Genomic DNA, 21,253 nt, shown 5'->3' with positions numbered 1-21,253 from the left:
AAAATCATTTTACCAAACCATTCTTCCCGGGCTATCTAAAAATATCGTGGATATATGTGAAGCTAGGTCACATTTTTCAACTCTACATACCACAGCAACGTATTATATGGGTACTTTCTCTCATTCTTAAGGATTTTAGCTCGCTTGGAAGGATCAAGACTTCAAGAATATTCCTTGTTTGTATCAAGTGAGGTATCACTAGAATGATTTTGTTTTGCTCTATGATGATGGACTTACTTGCAAGATGTGTATGTTTGTTAGTTTATTCAAATGTGACTAATTTGTCTACCAGTGACATTCTGTCCTGACAACTTCAAAGCCGTACCGTTTACCCTCTGATACGCGAGAAATGGACAATGTAGTGATAAAGAAATACATACTCTGTACAAGAGGTAAATCATGAGAACCGTCGTGACAGCATTCCAAATGCCATACTCACTGACATTGCGTATTCTGCTCCTGCGAATCCGTATGAATGCCTAAGACACTATAAGACTTGTCACACGATGCCATATTTCTCGAAACAAATAAAGCTATAGTTTGTTTGCGTGCATGGACTTGTAAAATTTTCTCCTTTTTGCGTTGTGAAGGAGAGCACAGGTTAAGAGATGATTGCAAATGATTACAATCGACCAGCATATGACATATAAGTAAATCAACAACAACAAACAAAAGATGTCAATAAAAACCATCCGCGCAACCTTTCCAACATAGTGTACTGACTTCTTTTGTACATATTTGAATATTTTGAGAGTGAAGGAGCGATTAGATTGGGAATGATCTTTGCTATTCGATGCATGAAGTGTACACATTGCACCCTGCTACCGATGATACAGCGCAAACTGTGAAATGTATACAATGTTTGCTGTAATTTGTATCGATCATCTCTTATATCAGGCATCTGTGCACACGCCTTTGCTTAAGTTGACGCAAGGTGCAAATGCATTATTTTTTTCTCTCTCTCACTCACCCCCTCTCTCCATTTACATATATGAATATATGAACAAATATGAACAAATATGAACAAATATGACAGTGAAATCAATTCACATATTTGCTCCAATAGATTGCGGTATGCTATATCATAGATTATTCAAGGGTATGCCCGCTCACTGCAAAACTAAACCTTTATTACCCCCAAATGTGATAAAAACGCTAATTGTAATACATTCAACTCTAAATGTATGTATATAAACCAGAGACAGTCATGAATGTAACACACCTTAACCAGAAGGATGAAAACCCAAATACATATATGGATTCAGTGACTGCAGCAATATCAGTAGAAAGCATCGATGAAAGTTTGAGGAAAATCAGGCAATCCGTTTAAAATTTATGTCTTTTTGAAGTTTTGGTGCTGCCACTGCTGGGTGAGAAAACTGCTACAGATCATGACGTCACAAATGGAAACAATCCTATAAAGAAAACATACAGAAAATTCGACGTATTATACACCTTCACTTTTCTACATCATGAAGTATAGCAGTAGACTTATCTCTTTCAGAAAGCAAGGGGAATGACATCAAAAGTCAAGGGAATGTGTACTTTTTACTATAAAATGATATTTTGTGGAGTTTTCTTTACATATCCTCTATCTTTTCTGTATATTATTCCCCTAATTTTAGCTAATGTATAAGATGGGACCCATCCTAGTCAAGTTCTACTTATGATGGCGGTCTCATGCAGTGTTTTTCTCCAGTGATTACGGGATGGTTATAGTATGCAAAGTCCTTATTTTCTTAAGTGTTGTTACGGAATTGAAAACTCATCTGTTTGTGTCATTTATTTTGTGTTCTTGCATACTTTGTTTTCATTGTTATGCAGGAATAAAACAAAGCCAAATCAAATCAATTTTTTTCTAACTTTTAAAGAATGTTACTGTGGCAAGCCGCCGTTAACGTCACCTTGATATGGTGAAGAGCATAGTATGCCATAATTCTATACCATTATCATGTCATGTCCAATATTGATGAAGAGTGATTTTCTTCTGTTTGTTTGGTTGACATCGGAAGGCAACGAGGAAAACGGAATAGAAAAAGCGTCATTACAAGAGCTTCCATCTATATGGATTTGCCATGATATCATTGTGTAAGGTTTAGGGGTTGTTCTATAAATTATTTTCATCGATAAGTCTGAACTCATCATATGCCTTCTAATGGCTACATGTGATATTGATGGCTCGTCTGCCTGAGGGATGTGACGTTCGGTTACTAATTCAAACAGTTAAATAATGCAAAGTTTGTATGCTCTGGGATCACATTGGCCACAACATAAGGAACTATATTGTAATTGTATTTCAGTATGATCCTCTGTGTGACATACCACAAGACAATGCTTATTCCCATCAAGGTCGAATAGTTCGTAATTGACAAGTGTACCCGTTAGCATATCTTGCATATCTGACTCATGAAACATGATTCATCTCAAAGATAAAGAGCAGGCTAAGTCTATTTAGTCCAGTCAATCTAGCGATTTTTAGGGGGTAACCCACCACTAATTGCAACAGTAGGAATTTCACTGCAGAGCAAGTCGTTGAGCGGGGCAAAATAGTAAAATTTGCATAATATGCAAATTAGCACCTGAAATGAGAGGAAACTGACAGATCTCAGCTTCCCGTTATCCAATTTTAAAGATTTAAATGTATAAACTTATATTTTGTAGGTTAATGAACACGATAGATGCCTTTTCGAATTGGTCGTACAAAAATAATTTACATAAAATGCAAATTAGCGGTAACTGTAAGAGTACATTCATAACAACAGTACTCACGTTGGCATAATGTACGTTTTGCATATGGGGACGCGGGGTTGAGGGGGTAACTTTGGGCGCCTCCCAAGGGGCCGCTTTAAATGTGCACCACTTTTTACTATATAAGTATTGTAAAGCAATGTCTCCTGTATTGATTACATTGCATTTCTTGAAAACAAAAATACCCTTGCTATAAGGCATGATCGAATTTTGACAGTATGTACTTTTGGAACATATATATTCGCGTTATATGATATTATATGTTTTCTATATTGCCAAGAGGATAAAGGGCATTTCGGGGGCACACGCCACAGGGTCGCCCTTCAATAAGCACCCTCTTTATTGTGTAGATCTTGTAAAGCAAATCTTCTTCTATCATATTCATGACTTTTCATATATATAAGAGTGTATTTGCTGTATTGCTGGACCTACATTTAAAACCATTCACGCTAGAACAACTGCATTTGCGTTGCTAATATCCGTATCTTGTCATAAGGGGCGTGAGCGTAGGTGTAAATTTAGACACCTCCCCAGGGATTACCTTTGCATGTCCACCTTTTTGACAATGTAGTTATTGTAGAGCAATGTTTCCTCTACTAATTAGTTGCATTTTTGGGGGGGAAGCAAAAGTGCCTTTGCTATACGGCACGATGGAATTTCGAAAACATGTACGTTTGGAACATATATATATTCGCGTTATATGATACTATATGTTTTCTATCTTGCCGTGAGGGTGGAGTATTTTTGGCACATCCCACAGGGTTGCCGTTTGATGCGCACCCTCTTAAGTGTATAGATCTTGTAAAGTTAAGTTTCTTCTATCATTTTCATAATTTGTCATCGATGAAAATTGTATTTGATGTATTGCCGGAACTACTTTTACAACCATTCACGCTAGAACAACGGTATTTGCGTTGCTAATATCTGTGCTTTGTAATAAGGGGGCGTGAGCGTAGATGTGAATTTGGACACTTCCCAAGGGATTACTTTTGAATGTTCACCCTTTTGACAATATAGTTATTGTAGAGCAATGTCTCCTCTATTAATCAGTTGCATTTCTTGGAAACAAAAGTGCCTTTACTATTCAGCACGATGGAATTTTGAAAACATGTACGTTTGGAACATATATATATTCGCGTTGTATGATATTATATGTTTTCTAAGTTGCCGTGAGGGTTGAATATTTTTGGCACATCCCACAGGGTTGCCATTTAATGTGCATCCTCTTCACTGTATAGATCTTGTAAAGTTAAGCTTCTTCTATCATTTCCATGACTTTTCATTGATAAATAGTGTATTTGCTGTATTGCCGGGACTACTTTTAAAACCATCCATGCTAGAACAACGGTGTTTGCGTTGCTAATATCTGTGTTTTGTCTTAAGGGTGCGTGAGCGTAGGTGTAATTTTGGACCATTCCCAAGGGATTGTCCTTTAATGTTCACCCTTTTGACAATATGGATATCGTTAAGGAATGTCTCCTCTATTAACTACAATGTATTTTTGAAAACAAAAGTGCCCATGCTGCATGGCATGATCGAAGTTTGAAACATGTACGTTTGGAACATATAGTATATTCGCGTTAATAATATTCAATGTTTTCTATATTGCCGTGAGGGTGGGGTACTTTGGGGCACATCCCACAGGATTGGAATTTAATGTGCATCCTCTCACTGAATAGATATTGTGAAGCAATGCTTCTTCTATCATTTCCACGACATTCATCGATATAAAAGCATGTAGCTGTATTGCCGGAACTACTTCTAAGATCATGCACCAAAGAACGTCAGTATTTGCGTTCATAGTATCCGTGTGTTGTAATTACGGGGCTTGAGCGGAGGTGTAATTTTGGACACTTCCCAAGGGATTGCTTTGAAATGTTCACCCTTTTGACAATAAAGTTAAGGTAGAGCAATGTTTTCTTCTTTTGATTATATTGCATTTCTTTAAAACAATAGGGCACTTGCTGTACAACCGTTGGAAAATTGGAACATATTCGTGCTAAATGATAGTGCATGTTTCCTATATTGCCCTGGGGGTTGGATGATTTGAACACATCCCACTCGGTGGCCTTTGATTGTGCACCCCTTTGACTATATGAATATTGTAAAGCAGTGTCTCTACCATTTAAAAATCATGAAAAGTACATTGTAAAGTGTTTTTATTTACAACCCGGCAAAACGACTTTCTACGTGCATGTACAACTGAATTTGCTTTGGCATATAATGCTGTTTTGGGACCACGAAGGTCAAGGTATGGGTGATTTGGGCACTTCCCAAGGGCTTGCGTTTAAATGTCCAACTTTTTGACGATATAGATATTGTAAAGCAACGTCTCCTGTATTACCTGAATTGCATTTTACCAAAATAAAAGAGTATTGTTAGTTTGAATGGCCATGTGTCCAGTTCACAGCCTATAACTTGTGGGGTACCGCAAGGATCCCTTTTAGGTCCTTTATTGTTTATTCTTTATATGAATGACTTTCGCAGTTCGTCCTCTCTGCTCTATTTTCTACTTTTTGCCGATGACACCAGTATTTTTTATTCAAATCGAAACCCTCATGTTTTACTGAATACCGTAAATACTGAATTAAAATCAGTATCTAAGTGGATTCAGGCTAATAAATTGTCATTGAATTTGACCAAGACAAAATTTATGGTTTTTAGCAATATAATCAATATTTTACCGGGTAAGTTGGTTGTAAACGACGTAGAATTGAACCAGGTGGAACATATAAAATTCCTTGGTCTCTATATTGATTGTAAGTTGACATGGAAAGTTCATGTTGATTCTTTGCGTAAATTATTATCAAAAAATGTAGGTGTTATGTATAAGTTAAAACAGTTTTTTCCTAAACATGTTCTGCATTCATTGTATTCTACTCTATTTTTGCCTTATATAGGTTATGGAATCCTGGCATGGGGAAACTGCTGTACAACTAGACTTAATTCTTTATTATTGATACAGAAAAGAGCTATACGGATAATTAACTTCGCCACATTTTTCGAACACACTAATGTCTTATTCTTTTCCAGTAGAACACTTAAGATCCAGGATTTATATCATTTTAATATCGGGTCATTTATGTATCAATTAAACTCAGGTGGTCTCCCTGATGTGTTTTCTTCGATGTTTGTCAAAAATACTGAAGTTCATTCTTACCCTACTAGACAAAAAGATTCTTTTCATCTTTCTCCTGTACGAACCGTATCTGCTTTAAAAACAATAACCACTACAGGACCTAAATTTTGGAATGAGTTGGATAGAGAAATAATCCAATCTCAGTCTCTTTATTCATTTAAACATAAACTTAAACTAGTTTTTCTGAATTCATATCTATAGCTATTCTTCAATCCTCCTCGATATTCTCTGTTCATACTTCACATTACTGACATTATCGATTATGTAACATGTGCCTCGCTCGTGATTTCTGTATTATCTCCTGAACTTCCTTTGTACACATTTGGTATCTCTGCTATTGTACACTGCATCTGACTTATACCTCGCTCGGGTGATCACGCAACACTCAAGAAGTCTGTGCCGCGGACATTGTTGTCATTGTTTTCTTTTTTCTTTTTCTTTTTACTTTTTGGCGTTTATATTTCTCCAATTCAGAAATTGTCATTCCTTTAATTACATACCCAAGTAAGAAATAATCTCACATCCGCATCTGGGAATCTACACCCTACAAGCAATGCTTCTATGTAGATTCCTCATATTTCACATGTTTTATTGTCTTTTAAGCTGTACGTGACAATTCATCCAGGCTTTTGTATCGTGATGTCTATGTTTTATGTATTTGTTGAAATGTGGAATATGGAACAATAAAAAACAAAAACAAACAAAAGTATGTGCCAGACAGGCGGAAGAACTTTTCAGAGGCATGTACCCACGGAACATTTTTTTCGCTGTTGTATATACTGCATGTTTTTCATTGCCTTTAGGATTTCACCTTTTCATCTTATAGATATTGTAGAACAATAATTCTTCTATAACTTCCACTGAAATTTAATGGAAATGAAACGAAAAGGACGTTATAGAGGGTTGGTTTTTTTTTTCGCTTAAAACAGCTGTATTTACGTGTATATACTGTGTTTTGTACCAGGCTGTGAGGGTATAGGGATAAATTCGGGTACCTCCCTCCGAGTCGCTTTGACTCATGCGCACCACTTTTTAAAGATATACTTTCATGGAAATAGTCTTTGCTAGACGGCCAAACGACTTAAAAAAAAAAATCTTGTACGCTTAGAACAACGGAAATCGCGTTGGTTGATGCATGTTTTGCAAATGGCCGTGGGGATATGATCGATAGGGGTAACTTTTGTCACTACCCACAGAGTTTCCTTTGACTGTGCTATCTTCAATATCTCAAAACCCTCAAGGGTGCAAGAGCTGAATCATCCAGATTCGAATAAGCAACTCTCCAAATAGAGTTCATTAATTACAAAATTGGACAAGTTATAGATGTTGACAGTTGTTTATATTCGTACTTTGATTCTACGTAATTAATGGATAAGCTATCATTATCTGTCTGATAACAAACTATTATTCGCTTAAAATTATTCATGCTAGGTTTCTAATGCTGAAAAGTTTTTTTTTTTTTTTTTGGTGAAGAGAAACTGAAATATCACATTTGAGCACTCTTGATATGCTCATATCGGGCACTTTGGTGCATTTGAATAATCCGTTGGCTCGGTACCTTTTGCATATTATGCAAATGAGGCCCAGATTATGTACATGGAATTGTTTGCATCGCACTAAGTGACATTGGAAACATAGGTTTCATTACTTTCGGTGTTCCAATCTGAAACCTAGAAGCATAGTTTTCATGGAAACACTGTATTTTTATCATTATTGGAGCTAATTTGCATATTATGCAAATGAGGCCCAGAATATGTACATGGAAATGTTTGCATCGCACTAACTTACATTGCAAACATATGTTTCAACACTTTGGGTGTTCCAATCTGAAACCTAGAAGCATAGTTTTCATGGAAACACTGTATTTTCATCATTATTAGAGCTAATTTGCATATTATGCATATGAGGCCCAGAATATGTACATGGACATGTTTGCATCGCACTAACTGACATTGAAAACATACGTTTCAACACTTTGGGTGTTCCAATGTGAAACCTAGAAGCATAGTTTTCATGGAAACACTGTATTTTCATCATTATTAGAGCTAATTTGCATATTATGCATATGAGGCCCAGAATATGTACATGGACATGTTTGCATCGCACTAACTGACATTGAAAACATACGTTTCAACACTTTCGGTGTTTCAATCTGAAACCTAGAAGTATAGTTTTCATGGAAACACTGTATTTTTATCATTATGGGGAGCTAATTTGCATATTATGCAAATGAGGCCCAGATCATGTCCATGGAAATGTTTGCATCGCACTAGCTGACATTGTAAACATAGATTAAAATACTTTCGGTTTTCCAATCTGAAACCTAGAAGCACAGTTTTCATGGAAACACTGTATTTTTATTAGTATGGGAGCTAATTTGCATATTATGCAAATTTAGCCACTTTACCCCATTGGATTTCTTGGGACTTTTAGTATGGTGTTTAGGAGCCCATAACAAGTTGCACTGCAGTGGAATTCGTACTGTTGCAATTAGTGGTGGGTGAAACCCTATTTTGACTGGACTAATTCAAGCAAAGGTTACAACAGCAACATCTCTCTGGTACACAACCAGTTGAGTGACATGACGTACACTATATACTGTGATCATAGATTTGAAAATGAAATTTCAAGTCAGAAAGCATTTTAGTCATGGTCACATGCACTGAAACGTGTCCGAAACTTGCGTCCAGCAAACAACGGATAAGGTTGCCGCTATTCCATTCCAGTAAATCACATTTTAAACTCAGATTAATCGGCATTTCACGTAAATGTGTCGCAAATGAGTGAACTTGCAAAAACGAGGAATACCTTATTTTCTATGCAAACCCAAGTCGATTAGTTGGTTCTCTAGCTCAGGTATGACGATTGTCCCGAATTTACGAAGGGGTTATTCTAAACTTGTACATTTCCTCGTAGTAGGGCATTTCCTTCTCGGCAACCTCCTTGATATCCTTTGTCGCCCCGTCAAGAGAAGCGGAAGTGGAGGAAGGTTTGAAACAAGTACTCTTAAAAGCGCTGGCAAACCACATGGCATAGCGCGGAGCTTCAAGCACGTTCGAACAGACACTTTGCCACTTACGGACCACATCCGATGAGGCGTCCCAAGTTACGTAATCCTCGGAGTACGGGATACCCAGTGCTCGGAAGAGCAGTGGAAGTAAGGTTGCCGGATACTCCATGAGTTCATCGATGTCGACAATGACCGGGTTGTTATCAACATTTTCTCGAAGGTGGCACCATAATTCGTGCATTCCCTTGAAAAAGAAGAGGGTTCCCTCCTCCGGTGGCGGTGCATAATCCATAACATTGAAGGTTTGTGGGTCCGCTTTCGGGAAACCCCATGGTAGGTCCTCGGGATCCAATCCTTCTACAGCTTTCAGCACTGTCTTCCGGAAGGATTTGTACGTCTTCACAGGATGTCGTATGAGGAAGCAATGCCGAAAACCACTGGATGGATCAGGCAGGTACTGGTATCGGCTTGGTGGCATACCAAAGGCCATGTCTTTGATGAAGACAAATTTCTTGGTGGGATGAATTGAGTCGAATTTTTGCTTCAGTTTAACAGGTCTGTGGATAGGGACAGAAATACATTAATTAATTAAACTTGTAGTTATATCTTCTCTTCTAAACCTATAGATAAAAGTAATATTCTTTAGATTTGGTCAGTGAAATGTTGACAAAACTTGAAAAATTAATAAACTCTTAACTCACCGACTCTAAAATAATCTAACAAAAAAGTACTACATGTATACATGTATGCTCGTGTAAAACCATAAGCATTTACTTACAAGATAATTGTAAGTTAGACAAAGAGCTCACAGTCACTTGGCATACCCCTTTAAGTTTGGCAGGAGTTTGCCTTCTGTTTCAGTCTTGGAGGAACTTAAAGGGATCGATGGTATAGTATTGGTTGAGACTAAGATTCAGCTTTTAACTTCTTGCACAATACTTAGAAAACATTCCATGATGTTTTATGGCATGCAATTCTAAGAGGAATTCAAAGTATATTTAATGAAAATGGGTTTTGAAATGACTGAGATATCCATGGATAAAGTAAAATTAAAGTAAAAATGATCATGATAAAACGCAGGTCCGACTATTCATTCGGATTGCTTTGTTTTAGATATCTCAAATTGTAGCAAATAAACGTTGAATCTCTCTTAAAATTACAAGCTCTTTCATATTTCATATGAGGTTTCTCATTATCTCGGAAAAATATTTGAGAAACCTGAAGCCCCATCTAAACTTAAACTATACCATTGATTTAATGTTTGTCTACTAGGAAGTATTTTAATCTCGTATATCAAAATTCCAATCCAAACTTAATGACATATTGATACAAACATTATCACACACTTAATACACATTTGAAGAGCACAACACTTACGACAACAGATCGAGTTTGAAGTTCTTTATGTCACTGCCCAAATTCAAATCTTTAACTGTCTCCAGGTAAATCTCCTCGTTACCGTCAATATCAGTGGGAAGTGGGTCGGAGTCGGGATGATATATTTTATGAACGTCTTTTGCGATCTTAGAAATGACGTACGGCTCGAGCCAGATTTCGGCCTCGTCAACGAAGCTCATGCATTTTGTCATCGCTGTCGATACCGATCGGGGAGAGCACCACATGATGACTCGTGCTGGTTCGTCGCCGGCAGTTTTTGCGTCGGTGGCCATTTTATTCCTCCTACAAAAGGTTGTAAGAAGGTTACAAAAAAATGAACATCAAATCTCATCAGTGATATTGCTATGAGTAATAGTTTTTTTTAATCGATAATTTATTGACAACGGCTGATCTTTCTTGACGGTTGTAACTCTAGAAATAAATCTTTTTTCCTCATTACTCGACGGCGGACAGTACTGTGTGATCGATCACTTTGTGTAATTTGTTCTTTTTGATGACTTAACCAACTGAATCTGATCTTATACATAAAAAAACCTTACCTTTATAACACGTCGTGTGTTGTTGAAGACTTTGCCTCTTTCCCTTTGAGATGCTTTCGTGTATACCTTCCGACGAATGGTTCGATACTATTATTGTGTTTAACGTTTTGAGCGCAAGTGTCCGAGATCTTGTATCTTTTTTTTAAACAATTGACCCCTGCTGGCCTCTTTCTTATTGACACAAAATGATGATCTTATAAACTTTGTGAAGTGGTTCAGTCTCACGTGGCGTGATGTATAGATAAGTCAACACGATTGGTTGATTGAGAAAGCTATAACGATACAGTTAAAATTCTGTAACTGACCTTTGTCCGAAATTATGATTTGCATTCATAAGCTTGAAGTTTTTGCCAATATTGATCTCTACAGAATGTGTCAGTCGTCTTCGCAGTCGTTTCGGCAATGTCGGAGTATGAATATTTTATTAAGATCCGTTCATTTGATAATGCCCAAACAGATTATTTGAACAGAAATAAGATATCCATCAGATTTTCTTAGTGAAACTTATGTTGTGTTCAGAATATACATGTACCAATCCTTTGCAATTTATCATAGAGCACAAAAATTTGCGTTTATAGGGAATGTATATTTTTTGGTTGAGACTGAACCACAGGTTCCTAACATTTTGGGGTGAGATAACGAGAAACCTTTTAAGATATATGAAAGAACATAATTCCATGAGGAATTCAACGTTTGCTTGACGAAAATTGGTTATGAAATGGATGAGATACAAAAAAATGAGCAATCCTAATAAAAGGTGACACGCTCCTTTTATTACGATCGCTTTGTTTTACTTTGTTTTTGGATGTCTCAGCCATTTTAAAACCGATCTTTATCCAAAGACCTTGAATTCTTCTTAGAATGGTAAGTTCTGTACTATTTTGCAAGTGGTTTCTTGATACTGTATCTCGCAAAAAGTTAGGATGTGCCAGCGCTTCGCGAGGGTATGGTTGGGCTACACGAATCGTTTACTGTACCCACTGACAATCAGTCAGTCAGTCTGTGTTTTCCTACGCTCTACAGAACCTTTACCCCTTCTCTAGTAGAGTACCCAGTACTCTTACCTGGACATGCTGGACTAATAGGCCTATTATTGCCCTTAACCAGAATTTAATACCATCTTCTGGTTCCAGCTCCAAGGCAAGTGTATCCCTATATGCTTTCAATCAAGTACCAGACTAAACAGTAAAATTGATACAGGTAAAACAGTAACACTTACTTTTTAGATATATTGCATGGTGTGCATGTGTGCACTATTTCTAAGTGGAATATCTGAAATCACTATATACTAATGCTACAAACTGCTGAATAATGTAGGTGATGACAACGCTAATGTCAACGATGATTTCTTGCGGGCTACGGCAGCAAGAAATGCAATTTGGAGAAAAACAACAAAATATTTTCTGAATTTGGAAAAACAAAGGATATTACAACAAACATTTGTGAAATTGATTAATGATAATGATACAGTGTTGCAGAATCAAGAAGACAATATGAACGAAATTGCTTCCTTTATGAACATTTGTATAGATTTCATGCAAACTGTGATGCAGAAGAACTTTTTTTCTGATGTAAATGAATATCATTTTCAATATCTCATGGATGAAGAGCGTGAGTCATTAGAGGGAGAAATTTCTTATAGTGAAATTGAGCATGCATTAAAGAATATGAAAAATAATAAAGCTCCAGGGTAAGATGGATTTACAATAGAATTTTTAAAAGTATTTTTGAAGAGTTAGGAATATATGATATGGTTCGTAGTATGAACTTTGCTAACACTTCAGGAAATGTGTTTCTTTCGCAAAAGACTGGCTTGATTAACACTACTTCCTAAGGGTGATAAAGTGAGACATTTTATAAAAAACTGGAGATCAATTTCGTTGTTAAATGTTGTTTACAAGATACTCTCAAGTTGTATTGCTAGTAGACTCAAAACTGTATTAAATTGCATTATTCATGTTAACCAAACAGTTTTTTTGAAGGGACGATTTATTGGTGAAAACATTAGAATTTTACATGATGTAGCTGCCCATACTGAAAGGGACAAAGTCCCCTGGGATGATTTTATTAATTGATTTCGAAAAGGCATTTGACAGTGTTTCTCATCACTTTCTGTTTAAAACCCTCTCTTTCTTTAAGTTTGGTAATTCTTTCATTCGGTCGATAAATTTACTGTACAATGATGTCTATTCTAGTGTTCTTGTCAATGGACATGTAACACGCAGATTTCGCATAAAAAGGGGATGTAGGCAAGGAGATCCACATCATCCCCGTATTGTTTTTGTTATGCGTAGAAATTATTGGGATATTATTTAGGAATTCGCACCTGGTGAAAGGAATCTTTGTCGGCGCGAAAGAATTTAAGATCCTTCAGTATGCGATAACACAGCACTATTTTTAGATGGTACAAATGTTAGTTTCCGCAGTGCTCTACGTATTTTGGATTCATTTGGAAAATGTAGTGGGCTGAAGATCAATATGCAAAAAACAAATGCAGTTTGGATTGGTGCATCAAAAGGTAATGATGACTGTATAGAAACTGAAAGACAAGTGCATTTTGTACGGGATGATTTTTTTTTTCGTTATCTTGGTACAGATTTTAATCGTGTAATTGATAAAATACCGGATTATGATTATGATAGGATTTTCGATAGGGTGAAACGTCAGATGATTTCCTGGATTAAAAGAAATTTTACGGTTTTGGGAAGAGTAACCGTAGTTAAATCATTACTGTTGCCACAGTTCAATCGTCTTTTTGTATCAATACCAGCTCCCTCAGCTAAGTTAATGAACATCATAAAAACAAAGTTTTTTCAGTTTATATGGGAGAATAAGCCAGACAGAATTAGTAGAAAACAAGTGGTTGGTACATATGAAGAGGGGGTCTTAGAATGCCAGATGTTGAGTATTTCGGTATGTCATTAAAACTGACGTGGATTCGAAGAATGGTTTTAGGAACATGTAATGCTGTCAGCCATTTAATGCAGTCATTTATAACAAAGCCACTTCAAGTAGGGTTTGGCGATGAATATTTTTTAACTTTATCCCACGTAGTTGCAAATATATTTTTGGAAAGATGTATTTTATGCCATGTCCCTATTATGTCGTTCAGAGGGATCTGATTTTTTAACATATCCATTTTGTAGAAATAGTTCTATTCAAATCGGGCATTAAACTGTATTTTTTAAATCTTGGTACGAAAAAGGTGTCAGGTATATCAATGATTTGGTTGATAACAAGGGAAATTTGTTGACCCGTGAAGGTTGTGAACGAAAATTTTGTTTGAAACTTAATTACCTGTCCTATTATTCGGTAAGTCAAGAAATTAAGTGTCGGTTTGGTCGTTATATTCAAAGATGTGAACAAAATATTGTAGGTCCATAATTGCCATCACATATTACAATACTACTGCAAGAACTAAAAGGATGTAGGTGTATTTATAAAGCTCTTCTTGGAAAAACAAAATGTTTTCCTTTGATATGTTCTAAATGGGAACGACATTTGGATTGTCCCCCTGAAACTGTCAAAACGGAAAAGTATCACATTATGATATTTCGTGTTACTGTGGTCATTGGGTTGAGATATTTTCAGTATAAAATAGTAAATAGAATTTTGTTTTTAAATAAGCAAATGTATAAGATGAAAAAAAAGTTAGTAGTGACAAATGTTCGTTTTCTAAAGAAGAGTTGGAAGATATTGTACATTTCTTTTATGAATGTGAAACTAGTAAGTCAATCTGGAAAGAAACTGAAAAGTGGATAATGAAGGTTCGAGAGCACAGATGAAATTTAGCCTGGAAAACATGCTCTAAATTGTGTTGTGATTTTGATTAAGCAAAAATTGTTCGTACAAAAGTTAAAAAACAAAGTCTCTAGGTTTAACGCTATAAAGAAAAAAATATTGACTACTATGCAGATGAAAGATATATCTATTCTGTATCGGGTACTCTCAACAAGTTCAGTTTAAAGTGGCAGCCACTCCAAAATTTGTTTGTGTAAACGTTTATGAGAGAAATGTAAAGAAAAAAAAGAGACTATGGTTGAATGCTTTGAGTTTTGTATTATGCTGAGATGGAGATAATAAAATAGTCCATGGAGGGCTGAAACGTTTTGAAAAAAATATGATGATGATGATGATGATGGTATAATACAACCTATTCAGAAACAACCAGTGAGACCTGTATATAGGTATACGTAATGAGGTGTGCACTGAATGGTATTAGGTGTAATATTGGCTATTTACATCTGATTATGCTTGTTTGTTGGCTTTTAATTTTCAAATGTGACCGTTTGTGGACGAATAACATTCAGTTCCGTCAACTGCAATATTTATACATAAAGAATTATAAAGTACACGAAAGTGAACAAGATGTTATAGGTTGTACAAAAATACATGCTCTGTAATAACGAGGGCAAGGTGCACTTTGCACCTTTCAACGTGCGACACAGTTTGTAGCACCTTGGCGGGTGCAATTTTGCACCTTTAGACCTGAAAGGTGCAAAGTTGCACCTCAAAGGTGCTCACTGCTCTAAAAGGTACAAAGTTGCTCCCGTAAAAGTGCTGCAACTGTGTCACACGTAAAGGTGCAAAGTTGAACCTATTTTTCATAGAGCGCACTGAAACGACTGTGACAACAATCTTAATGACATTCTAATTGATATCGGATCTTGAATTCTTGCTCATACCTAGATGAATACCTAAATAACTGTAGGTCCTATATGACTTATCAAACTTTGTAACACTTCTTGAAAAGAATAAAATACAACTTGCTTGTGTGCATGCACTTCCATAATTGTTCCCCTCTGAGTTGTGACGGAAAGGAGAGAAACAAAGAGCAGCATTATTTAAATCGAAAGGTTTATACACTCTAAAAAAATCCGGGTCAGAACTGACCCGGAACCGGGTCCGTTGGAGTCACACCCCGTTTCGGGTCAAAATGACTTGGATTTGGTCATGAAGACCCGGAATGGGTCACCCTGACCCAATTCATGACTCTGAATGGGGTCATATCTGACCCCATTTCTTGTCATTTCTGACCCGGAACGGGATGTGACCCCAACGGACCCTTTCCGGGTCAGTTCTGACTCGGATGTTTTAAGAGTGTAAGATAAAAGGCAATAAGCGTTTCATTAAAAGCCCCCCACCCTCCCCCGCAACATGTTGTATTGATGTCTTTTTTACACTTTTGAGCATTCCAAGGGCGAAAGAACCATTGAATTATATGCCATCGGAGAAAGCTGATGAATGCTTTCATTTCATGCGCTGTAAAAGTGTAATGGCGGTTACCAATTTAATTGCTCTTTCCGACCCGCTCTTGAAAATGTGTACAAAAGAAATCAATATCTCATGTTGGCAAGGGTGCGGGCATGATTTCTAGTGAAAAATTATTTCGTGTTAACAAGGGGCTCCATGGACATTGCGCGTAAAAATTCTATATAAGTTTGAATCCCGAAACTTGTTAGCTGCAACAAAAACACTCAAAAATCTCTAACGCCTGCCCACTTACCAAGGGTACAACAGCATGGACAGGTCGTGAAATAATCACCACTTTTGTTTTGTTTTGGGGTTTTTTTACCATTACTAACTGAAAGCAACTTGCAAGGTGGAACTTTATTTCATCGAGATCCCCTAACAATACACAATGATGAGTCGTTATTGAAAGCTCATTTTGTACAAAATATTTCAGTCTGCATATGAGGTAACTAGCTCACTTGCTGATCTACACAATGACACCACATCAAAATTGTGTCTCGTCATCAGTTATAGACTTTTTTTGAGAGAAAAATGCATGGTGGGCAGTAGGTCCAATCGGCCAATATGTCGATGACCAACGTTCAAGACTGATGTCATTATTAATGATTGTCAGTTACTTTTTTTCGTATAAAGTCTTTGTGGGCGATATTCAAAATGCGGCTGATCAACATGCTGATGGTGCCTTCAAATTCACGTATATACCAGCTATATACGACGATAATTACGAATATACGATGCCAAATCTCTTAATCACCGCTCAGATGATCCAAGACGCACATCCATGGCATGCACATGCAAATTCAAATATTCCTAATTGATTTTTTTAAGAAGCAACGGCCTATTGATATTACCTGTCCATATTTGGACTAAATTCCAATTCAGTTCGAGTTTGAATCATCACGTATTATCACAGTTTGCTTATGTTGTTGTCAGACAGACGGTAGGGGGATAAAAATCAATCTACAACGGGAGTAGCATATTCAAATATTTTCCGAAGCGTCGGCAATCATTGTTATTTGCAGTTTCAAAGGTGACTTTACAAATCGGACGCTATTGGAGTAGAGGGTTTTGCATGACTACTAGTACATTGTATTCGAGAAAACGAAAAAGAGGAAAATTAGTCTCATCTGTTCGGGTTACAATCACTGAGCCATAATATCAATGGACAAGAAGCGCATTATAATGTAAGAATTTATTATGTATCAAAATAGATAGAGGAGAGAGATGAATACGAGCTAACAAATAAAAGCTAACCTAAAAGGGCCGTTGGTGTAAGTATTAGGAACAACACTGGATCACTTGTACCTTAAACTGAAGAAGTTACAAAATCCAGATTTTGCCTTTATCTCTTTTCTGTGATGTTACCTGAATCTCATCGGGATTATCTTTCCCAATTTTTTTTGTGTCTTTTGACATGGGTTGCATGGATGTGTGTTTCTGTCTGTGTGGGTGTGCGTGTGTCTGCGTGTGAGTGGGTGTGTAGGTGTGTGTGTGTTTGTGTGTGTGTGGGCCCTCTGTGGGGGGAGGGGGGGTAGGGGATGAGTGTTTGTACTGTCATTTCCACGCCCACAATTTCATTCAACTCATGTATTTGTCCTACATAATTTCATTGAAATTTTCATTACCCAGCTGTGTGTTTTAAGTACAGTAATAGCTGCACACCACTTGTTTGGAATCACACGACTTTTTCTGCGCCCTTGTCGCAGACCCCACTTCAGGAGTGTCGAAGGATAGCCGTACTTTCTCCTATAAAGGAAAATATGATACGTTTTCCCTCAAAATGGATCCTAAGTGCAATGTTTTCTGTGCTTCTCTTAGCCGTTATCCTGATTTCATCAAGCTGGGGTACGTGTTCTGTCTAAAGTCCTATTGCTGACCTCTATGGTATTCGTCTGTATTGCTGAACTGTCGTAGGGAGAGTGTTAAGGAAATGTATCACTGTATATAAGCTTTCTCGCAATTTCATTAAAGAAAAGGGTGGAAAACATACCATGTGCTCTGTTGTCGGAATATCACAACTTAAAACGAAGTGGTACTGAAGTTACCTATTATTTAATGGTCTTTGTTATGTCATTTCAAAGTGATTGCATGCTTCTCCGACTCCCTCTCTATTTTCAGTTTACATGTACTAGCAAATTGTCAAAAAGATCAACACTTCTGCATCACTTCACAAACATCACAGAAATAAACGCATTTTATCCAGGAGAATAGTATTCAACATAAATAGTTGGCAGTTATCTTTTAAAACATCAATTGATTTCAAAATTAGTCCCAGATAAGATGTGATTGAGTAACATTATTTTTTTCCTTCTTCAATTGCGGTAATGAATGAGAGTAGAATATCGATGACTATGATAAATGCCGAAACAGAATGAGTATTACTTCTGATGAATACAGAAGAAAAGAAAAAAAAACAACGAAAGCACCTGCCATGAATGGTGAATCTTGAATCTGTGCAGATTCCTGGTACAAACAAGAATACTGGATGAGGGGCCTTGCGAGTGAGCAGAAATCCAGTCGACCGACGAGTAGTATCCAAAAATCGAAACCACTTGAGGTATACGACGTCGCTTATCAGCCCAATATACAGTCATACCTTTCATAGTTCAGTTCTATTGTGTTAAAGTAAGTTGAGTCCATGTTAAATTTCACCTAAGTAAATAGAATGTGGCCAAATAGAAAAAAAAAAAACCAGTTACACAAAAACCAGGAAATCATAGATTTGAATATTCGTGAAATATTTCGCGAAATATGATGTCTATCTGGCAATTGCATTTTATCAAAATCTAAACATGTTTCCATACATACAGAAAACCAATATCACACTATCGGGAAATATGTGAATCTTGATATCTACACAAATTTTGATTTTTCATGTTGGCGATTTTGATGCAACCTCTACCATACTTTTTTTTTCTTATTTGACTTTGTCTGTTCAGTTCAATTTCAGTTTTGATTCATTTCTCCAGTTGTACAAAGTAAATCAGTATGACAAAATCAACAATTTTCACTTCAGAATATAAACAAGAGTAGTGAAACTAATAGATGATTACTTGTATAGTGTACGAACATACGATTATTTCCTCGTATTTTAAGCTGTATTGCATATGTAATGTAGAGGAGATCATTATCGATAAGCAATTTGCTTGACTTGAAAAACGGTCATTGTGCATTTTGATATGTTACAGCTAGTTCTTCCTTATTCACGTAGTACTGTTCGAAGTTCAACGTGGTTCTCTCTCCCTCTCTCCCTCCCCCCCCCCCCTCTCTCTCTCTCTCTAGTCTATGCCAGAGATGACAGAGAGAACCGTTATAAAATCGACTGAGCTTCAGACGAAGAGACTAGATCATTTGAAGAAGGCCTGTTCTCGTCTTAAATTGAATCGTCCAGAGAACGACACGACACTGACAATCGGCAACACACTACATCACCCCGGACAGATATTAGTATTTCCTAAGTACAAGTTAATGTACTGTGTTGTTCCAAAGGTAAGCTGCACAAGCTGGAAGCGACTCTTTGCTGTTCTCCATGGGTTAGTTGATGACGTCGACGAACTCAAGAATCCACACGTTTTTACTCGCAAATATTTCACATGGATGAGTCAGCTGCCGCTTGCAAAGAGGGAAGAGGTGTTAAGGACGTACACGAAGTTTCTTTTCGTTCGGAATCCCTACGCCAGGATTCTTTCCGCTTACAGGGACAAATTTGGCAATCAAGGATCCCCCTGGTCTTTGTCTGCTAAGCAGTGGCTTAAAAAGCACACCTCAGATCCCCCGATTGGTGGAGTGACTTTCTCACAGTTCGTCACATACTATCTGCAGGATTCGCAAAAGAACATGCATTGGGAGGATATGAACAAGATCTGTGATCCATGCACTATAGACTACGATTTTATCGGTTACTACGAAACCCTTAAACCTGATTCAGATTACATATTAAATTTGGTACGAGCGCCGAACAGTACTCGATTTCCGGATCCTCAAAAAATCCCAACGCATAGTTCCAGTGACGACATTCTCAGGAGCTACTACTCGCAGCTTTCTGATGAACAGCTCAAGCTGTTATCAGAGAGCGAAGGATTGGCAAAAGACCTAGAACTCTTCAATTATTCCATTCCGGAAGCTATTAAGAGAGAAAATCATATTCATCAGTAGTCAGTGGCTTATAGATAAGTTTGTTAGTGTTGACCAAGGAAAGCAAACGCATCCGGACAGCGGTACGCCTTTCGTCGCGTTGCACTGATTTCTTTCTTCTTCTCTTTTTTTTTTTTTGGTATAATTTCTCATAGGAGTGTGTGAGTGTGCGTGTGTGTGTGTTTGTGTGTAATTAAGAGAAAATAGACAGAAAATGTATAACTTCCCTATAAAGATTAGTAGTCTGTCTGCTCACATTCTTATCGCACGCACGGTGCTATACCTTCCCACCCTCTTTTCCTGTCTTCCACTTTTCTCCTTTCGATCGTGTATGTTGTTTTTTTTTTTAATCTAAACTGTTTCGAACTTTGCATATTTCGAAGTCGGTTCTTTATTCTTTTTTTTTTCAAGCATGACAATTGTTCTTATCGTACAAAATATTGCACAAAGTTCACCATCAAAGTCCAATATTTGTTCTGTTATTTCATGCTAAAGATAAAGGTTATGCTAGATTTTCATTTGCATCTTTGCTTGTGCAGTTTATGTGGCAAAGAATGAACAAAGTGGAAATAAATCCACTGACCTCATCTTTTGCTCAGCCTAACTCAACTTTACCATATTGAATTTGACTTTGAATAGGGTTCCTTCCCATAGGTATATTAAGTGAAAAAAAGAAAATATGGTGGAAAATAAACTCAACCTCATCACTGTATTGCTTTAGAAGCATTGTACTTGCATCAACTTCTTATTTTGCAGTTAATTGGGATAAATAAAGATAAATAATCTTTACCTTCAAAATCATAAATATCAAGCACCTACGCTTACACACACATACCATACACACACACACACACACGCACACACACACACACACACACACACACACACTTAGAGTACATAACTTCTACACATGTTTTGAATAGGACACGTCCAACTCCCAATTAATGGCGGGGTTCATTATTGAGCATCGGTCATATCGGACCGTAATTGAGGTCGAAACAAAGTCATAAGTTTTAAATTCCAGCTAGTGAG

General features: G+C 37.0%; 2 protein-coding genes across 2 annotated transcripts; one reads left to right on the top strand and one right to left on the bottom strand.

The window, feature by feature from the left end:
- Positions 1-8,763: 8,763 nt before the first annotated feature.
- On the bottom strand, positions 8,764-11,906 carry LOC139722330 (uncharacterized). The gene is made up of 3 exons (XM_071633639.1): positions 11,899-11,906; positions 10,275-10,577; positions 8,764-9,454 (listed from the first exon to the last, which is right to left on the bottom strand). The coding sequence occupies exons 1-3, from the start codon at positions 11,904-11,906 to the stop codon at positions 8,764-8,766; spliced, it is 1,002 nt and encodes a 333-aa protein (XP_071489740.1).
- Positions 11,907-17,761: 5,855 nt separating this feature from the next.
- LOC139722329 (carbohydrate sulfotransferase 9-like) lies at positions 17,762-20,242 on the top strand. Its single transcript, XM_071633638.1, has 3 exons — positions 17,762-17,932; positions 18,547-18,644; positions 19,370-20,242. Exons 1-3 carry the CDS (start codon positions 17,848-17,850, stop codon positions 20,240-20,242), a joined length of 1,056 nt encoding a protein of 351 aa, XP_071489739.1. The 5' UTR covers positions 17,762-17,847.
- Positions 20,243-21,253: the final 1,011 nt, after the last annotated feature.

Source organism: Diadema antillarum, unplaced genomic scaffold (assembly GCF_040938485.1).
Source record: "Diadema antillarum isolate AM-2024a unplaced genomic scaffold, OU_Dant_1.0 scf00000163, whole genome shotgun sequence".
NCBI classification, from domain to species: Eukaryota; Metazoa; Echinodermata; class Echinoidea; order Diadematoida; family Diadematidae; genus Diadema; species Diadema antillarum.
Note: the sequence above shows the minus strand (reverse complement) of the source record. Positions and strands in the feature narration are given on the sequence as shown.

Bases quoted from the DNA above. Each gene is read 5' to 3' on its own strand.
- LOC139722330 (XM_071633639.1), bottom strand. The intron at 9,455-10,274 runs GTAAGTGTTGTG...CCCTATCCACAG, and splicing joins TTCAAACTCGATCTGTTGTC to ACCTGTTAAACTGAAGCAAA.
- LOC139722329 (XM_071633638.1), top strand. From the start codon at position 17,848: ATGATACGTTTTCCCTCAAAATGGATCCTAAGTGCAATGTTTTCTGTG. The intron at 17,933-18,546 runs GTACGTGTTCTG...GAATCTGTGCAG, and splicing joins CCTGATTTCATCAAGCTGGG to ATTCCTGGTACAAACAAGAA. The intron at 18,645-19,369 runs GTATACGACGTC...CTCTCTCTCTAG, and splicing joins AAAAATCGAAACCACTTGAG to TCTATGCCAGAGATGACAGA.